Source organism: Calonectris borealis, chromosome 12 (assembly GCF_964195595.1).
Source record: "Calonectris borealis chromosome 12, bCalBor7.hap1.2, whole genome shotgun sequence".
Classification (NCBI taxonomy): domain Eukaryota; kingdom Metazoa; phylum Chordata; class Aves; order Procellariiformes; family Procellariidae; genus Calonectris; species Calonectris borealis.
Window position 1 is genome coordinate 209,045 of NC_134323.1, and position 6,000 is coordinate 215,044.

Below are 6,000 nucleotides of genomic sequence, written 5' to 3' on the forward strand. Positions count from 1 at the left end.
TGGAGCTTCCGCTTTATTAAATGCTGTTTCCCCTTCCTGCCTGGTCTGTGTCTCCTGCAGATCCAGTGGTGAAGGAACAGTCCCAGCCCAGCTCAGAAAACGCTGTGCTCTCCAGTGGCCTGACAACAGCGCGATGAAGACTGGAAAACGACGGGTAATTCAAGATGTTTACAAATAAAAGCAAAACCTTCGGTCACACAGTGAAGGGAAAAGAACCAAGGACCCCCCCCCTCCTTCCCCTCCCCTTTATACTCGGCAGAAATCTAACCTTGGGGGGGGGTCATAAACCTCAGTTCCTCTCTGGTGGTTGTGGTTAATGTAACTCTAACCCTGTGGTACCAAAGCCCTGGGCAAATGGTCTTGCAAGAGCTAAATATGTAGTGATCTCCCCAGGGCTCAACACAACTGATTCTGGTTCACATCTCTATGGATCCTTCTCTTCCTTCTCAGTCCAGCCTTCCCCACCACACTGGTGGGGACAAATTGGTCGTTCCACCATCAGCCCTTAGCATGCCTCTTTCTAAACATGCCTTTCTGACTTGTAGACTCTGGATGAACCAAATTCAGGCTGGGGGTCAGCAGGTGCAACTCTGTTTTGAGGTCCAAGTCCTTCTGCTCACTCTGGGCTTGAATTTGGCCCTTGAATTCCAGTTTCAATTGTGAATGCCGGGGCAGTTGGGGGAGGGGGGAGGTTCAACAAAAAACAGCCCACAAACCCAGCAGTGTCTCAGGATTGGTTTGGAGCATTAAAATGAAGGGACTGATCCTAGTTGCTGGGGAGAGGTGAGATCCCCCCTCCAGGTGTGTTTGACAAAGGCTCGCTCTGAGAAGAAACTCAATAGACCTGCTTTGGAAACTTGTGAATGTGAGGGCTGCTCTTGTGGCAGGAGGCGGGAGGGACTATCCAGACTTTCCCACCGAGCTCAGGAAAGTCAGTGTTGCAAGACTTCTTGTGATAGGTGTGCAACCACGTACCTCATGACGTGGCTCCCATGAGAATTCGTGCCAGACGCAGACTTGTGCCAGAGCACAGCTCTGGAGCGGTTCAATCCAGCACCGCAGGATGGAGAGTGGAGAGGAGGCCAGGGAGGAGAGCAAGGGAGGAAGAAGGATCAGCAAACAGCGGCGTGGTCTGTCGGGGAGGGGGCTGTGCAGCTACTGATCCAGGACTTGGGATCCCACGTAGTGTTTTAACGAAGTCAGCCATTTGTTGAATCCTGGGGTGCCGATCCTGTTGCGGGGGGGTGGGGGGTTCGTCTTGCGGGTTCTTTCATCAGATCCCTCGATGGCTTTATAGCCCCACAATTCACAGTTGCCTCCTCTACTTGTTCTGTGTGTAACTTCATCAAGTGGTTCTGGTGACACTCAAACCTAGAAGCTGGAGATAGTGTTTTCCCACCAGCACCTAAACACAGAATTTCCTTCTGCGGCATTGTTGAAATAGTTAATTTTTTTATAAGGTTGCAATGTTTCTATTTGAAACATCTGTTTACATTCCATATTCCAATAAAGTTCTATTGGCATCGATAGCAGGTCAATCCATTTGTATAATTCACTGAAACCAATAAATATCTATACGTCTGAACGTCTGCCGTCTCAAATCTATGGGATAGCCAGAAAGAGTGAGAGCGGAAGGCATTGCCTCCTCGAGGAGGTCAGGTTGGCTCTTCCAGCCCCTCTTGTCTGAGTATTTTGGGATCTCTTAGTCTTTGGTTGCAGTTTTTCCTGCTGTCAGCCCCGAGAGTTTCACTGTGGCAGAATTATCTCCACTTCCATGGGGCCGCAGAGGAGGTGCAAGGTTTTGGATGCAGCGTGGGAGTTGGCTGTTGTGGTACGTTGGACTCAAACAGCTGGTGCCCGAGATGATGGTCTCGGTCGGTTACCTGGCTGGTCAGACGAGAAGTCACCGATGCGTGGCTGGAAGTTGGGGGTTCCGCACGTGCGTACCCCCATGCTTGTCTCCTCTCAGCCTGGGTGGATGGCTTTCTCTAAAGATGTGCTGACAGGGAGTAGCTCTTCTTTCCTCCCACCCTGGGATGTGACCAGTGCATGAGCTCAGTTATTGGTGTCTGGGCTGAGGAGCTGTCTGGTGTTGCTGACATGTCACGGGGCCCTCACTAACATTAACTCTCCTGCAGATGCTGCTGAAGGCTTTGGCGATTGTTTCCAGCCCTTTGTTCCTCCCTCTGCCCGACCTACAGGCTGCCTGGCCTTAGAGGCGTGGGGTTCTCTTGTGCTCTTAAGCTGCGCTAATACCAGCAGGGTTGGTTTGGGGTTTTAACATCAATTTCTGAATTGATTTTAAACATGTATTGAATTGCTCCATTGAGAAGAGGCCGGAGTGGATGTTTCTCGTGGCCTGTCCAAGTTGCTATGGCAGAAACTTGCCTGTATTGCAGCTCTTGTGTGTTGGCATTCCCTGCTCCTGGAGAGCCAAGGCAGAAGAAGCGTGGGGGAGAAGAATGGGTTCAATGTGGGAATTTTGATAGGTGAAAAATGCTGATCGTTGTATGTGAGTGCTTGTCAGTGTCCAAACCTGATGGTGGAGTTTCAAGGTGGTGCTTCGGGGAGTATCAGTTCTGTAAACCTGAGTCAGAAATTCTTTCCTGGTACCCTCAAGCAGAGGAAGAGAGATGCTCTTCCCAGCGAGTGAAATGAGTAAATGGCTTCCCCTGGTTGCGGTAACCAGAGAGGCTGGAACAACCTGCCCCTATCTCCCCACATCCCTACCTCAGCTCTAGGGTAGGATGAGCTGTGACTGGCTCATCCCAGAGAGAAACGTGGCAGCTGAACAAGCGTAGCCTGGGAGCGAGGAGGGTGTGGAGTCTCCTGATCCCAGGGCGGTGTGGACGCTTGGCTGCAGCTTGGACAAGTTCCTCTCTGCACCCATCGGCCCATCCAGCACTCGGAGCAGGAAACCCTGCTCTCCTCTGGAGCTTAGCAAAGTGTCGTCCTGCCTGTAGGGACAGCTGGGAGCTGGAGAAGACAGTGTCATACTTAGGAAGGAAGGAGGCTGGGGAACATGCATCTTCACATGCTTTCTCCTGGAGAAAGTTGAGAGAGTTCTGGCCTTTTAGCTGGCCTGGCCCCAGCTTTCTAGCAGAGGTAGAGCACAGGTTTGGCCAAGTGCCTTGTAAGAGGGAAGGCTCAAAACCAGAACCACGGCAGCCATTGAGGGATGCGGTAGGAGAGGGATGCAGTAAGCAACTTCCCCAGCTTCTCCGTGCCTGTTGCAAGTGTGCTGTGGCATGCTGGAAGCCTTTAGCGGAACTAGAGGAGATGTTTGAAGCAGTGGAGGGGGACTTAACATGGGAGGGTGGGGAGAAAAGAGTCCAAACTTGTGTCTGGCTGCCCATGAAAGCACTGCTTTGCTGGACTGCGTCTTTCCGTTGCCTTGCTCGGCCCTGCCTTCCCCTCTCACCCTGCCACCCCTTCTAAAGCAGGCGAGGATCCCCAGCTGTCCCCACATCCAGAGGGGGATCGAGGGTGCGGCCAGGCCTGGGCCGTCCGGGAGCAGGGTGGCAGGATGTGGGGCCGCGTGCCCAGCCATCTCCTCGTCACCTGGGGCCAGAGGAGCTCTCTGTCGAGCTGGCAGTGCCCCGTGACGCTCATTTCCCTCCTCACGTCTCTCCTCAGGTCCGATGCTGTTGCTCCCAATTTTCCATAAGCAGAATGAGAACCAAATCAAACGTCCTATCAGCGCGTGTAGAGTGACGGCGGGCAGACTGCGCAGCCCAGGCAGGGCTGAGAGCGGGGCAGCACGCCTGGCTGGACAGCACTCGCCTCTTTATGACCTTCCCTCCGAGCGTTAAAGGTTCTTCTGCCTTTGGTTCCTTGTTGAGCTCTTCCTGACCCAGAAAGCGTGGAAATGTGAAGGGTGTGCAAAGCAGTTGTTGGTTAGTTGTTCCTTCCTCCGTTCTGGCTGTTCTCCCCCAACCTCTGATGGACCACGGTTAGCCAGCTTGCGCCTGTCTCTGCCAGGGCACTGGGGTGGCAGGGGATGTAGTAACACAATGGACAGTTCTATATTATAATTAAAATAATTCTATATTGTTGAATAAAAGTTTTAAAAGAAGCATATGAGGAGGAGTGTTCAGTGGGGAGGGAGCTGTGGGTCAGGACTGGCCACACTGGAGGATGCTGGCAGCGTGAGCTGTTCCCTGTGCCCTGCTAGGACAGGCTGGGTGAGGAGAGCAGGAGGAACTAGTTGTACAAAATCACCGCAGGCAGAGGCAAAGCAGCCACTTGCCAGCTTTGGGGGTGTCCCTCCTTAGGCCCTCGCTTCTCTCCTGGAGGTGCCTGCCTGGGTGGTGGCCTGGGTGCTAATGCTGGTACCTGTTTTTCCCAGCCTGTGGGGCTCTGTGTCTGCCCCCCAGGAGCTCCCATCTCTTCCTCTTTCTTGGGCTAAGACGACTCTTCCTCCTCCCCAGCACCATCACTGCAAAGCCCTGAGCTTGGAGCTCCTGCCCATGGGCCTCTATTGCAGGACTTCCCCTACAGATGTGGTGCTTCACCAGCAGCTCTTGGGAGAGCCTGGCTGCAATGCTGGTAGTTTTCCAAGCTGTGCTCTGGTCTTAGATGTTAATGGACCACTTGAAGCTCTGGTCTGAAAACCTCCAGCCGGACTCTGTATGACATGGTCATTTCTCTTCTGTTGTCCCATTCCTTCACTGCCCATGTGTTTTTCCCTACACAGTTTTCCCCTATACTGAAGCTGCCCCTCTGAGACAAGGTTCTTGACTGGGAAAGATAGACCTGTTGCTGGTTCCCAGGGAGGGGAGCTCGGGTAAGATGAGCCGTGGGCTCCTGCCGGCACAGAACCACATGGTGCTACTCTCACCCAGCCCTGGGCAGTGGCTGAAGTGGAAATGCAGGAATGAGTCCTCGCACAAAGCCTGTGAGTGGTACAGGTGGAAATTTGCCAACACCATCCTTGTGCGTCACACCTGGAGATGTGCCGATGTGGGGCCAGATGTGGACAGGTACATCAGGTAAGTTCAAGCTACTGGTGCTGTAAGGCAAGGCTTGGTCCGTTGCCGAGGCACGGTGGAATGATAGCCCTGTTGTATCCAGGACTGTGCTGATCTCTGGCGCCTAGCTGGTGTAGATCTGGCCAGTGGTGAGAGCCTGTCCCTGCAGGGAAGAGTCCACCTGAGGTCCACATGTGCTGGGCAGAAGCAGCGCTGCGAGCGTATGCCGAACTGAGGTCCCTGCAGCATGGTGGCACATCCAAGTGCTGTTGCTACCTCATCCATCCCTCTCTTGACGCTGTTGGGGCATGTCCCCCATTCCCATCTGCTGCCCGCTGCAGCCCAAGTCCTCTCCAAGTCAACAGCTTGTCTCTACAGGATGCTCTCAATGACTCCTTTTTTTAACTGTTGCTTGTCAGAAATAAACTCTTCTTTGCCTGCCCGTTTTTTGTCTTCAGTTTGTCAAGAGTCAGAAAGGTTTTGTTCATTCTTGCCCCTTGCTCCACCTTAACATCCATTGCACGGTGGTCTCGCCAAGGCAGCGTGTCCTGCTTCCTTGACTTTCTCTGCCAAAGAGCTCTAGCACACGCGGGCACTGTCGTCTTCTGCACCTGCTGATGTTTACACTCCCATGTTCTCTTCTGATTCCTTGCTCAGCAACAGCCCAGCTTCCTCCTCCTCCTTCCGCACTGCTTGGAGTTCAGCCAGCATGAGGTCCAAAGCCTTCATCCAAGTTCCCTCAGCACCCAAAGCCACTTTTGCACCTTGCCTCCCCTTACATGCGGTGGCTATGGATATCCCACCCAATTGCCTTTTTGGTTTCCTTGTTACAGCTGCCCTTCATCCAGTCCTGCTCCCGTAGGAAAATCCAGGTTGGGAGAGACGGCTGGAGTCATCTGGACAAACCCCAGGATCTCACACTCCTTGCAGAAGTGATTGCTTTGTTCTCGTTTTTGCCATGCAGTGGAGGCTTTTGGCTCACAAAGGTACTGACTGAATCCGGTTCTGGTTTTACTGGTCCAAGTACTGT

The 6,000-nt window shown here is 53.2% G+C and overlaps 1 protein-coding gene across 9 annotated transcripts in view; it reads left to right on the forward strand.

The window, feature by feature from the left end:
- The window catches only part of CSNK2A2 (casein kinase 2 alpha 2), a 29,276-nt gene extending 24,297 nt beyond the window's left edge, over nucleotides 1-4,979 (forward strand). For 3 of the 9 annotated variants that reach the window (XR_012675316.1, XR_012675315.1, XR_012675321.1), the window contains 3 exons: nucleotides 61-154; nucleotides 3,637-3,896; nucleotides 4,697-4,975. Coding sequence is in view for 1 of the 9 variants with exons in the window: in XM_075160754.1 (XP_075016855.1) it covers nucleotides 61-137 (77 nt within the window). In the remaining 8 variants the exon portion in view is untranslated. Of the gene's footprint in view, nucleotides 1-60; nucleotides 155-3,636; nucleotides 4,076-4,696 lie in introns of those variants that run through there. The other 6 variants (XR_012675319.1, XR_012675318.1, XR_012675317.1 and 3 more) reach the window with 4 other exon arrangements.
- Nucleotides 4,980-6,000: the final 1,021 nt, after the last annotated feature.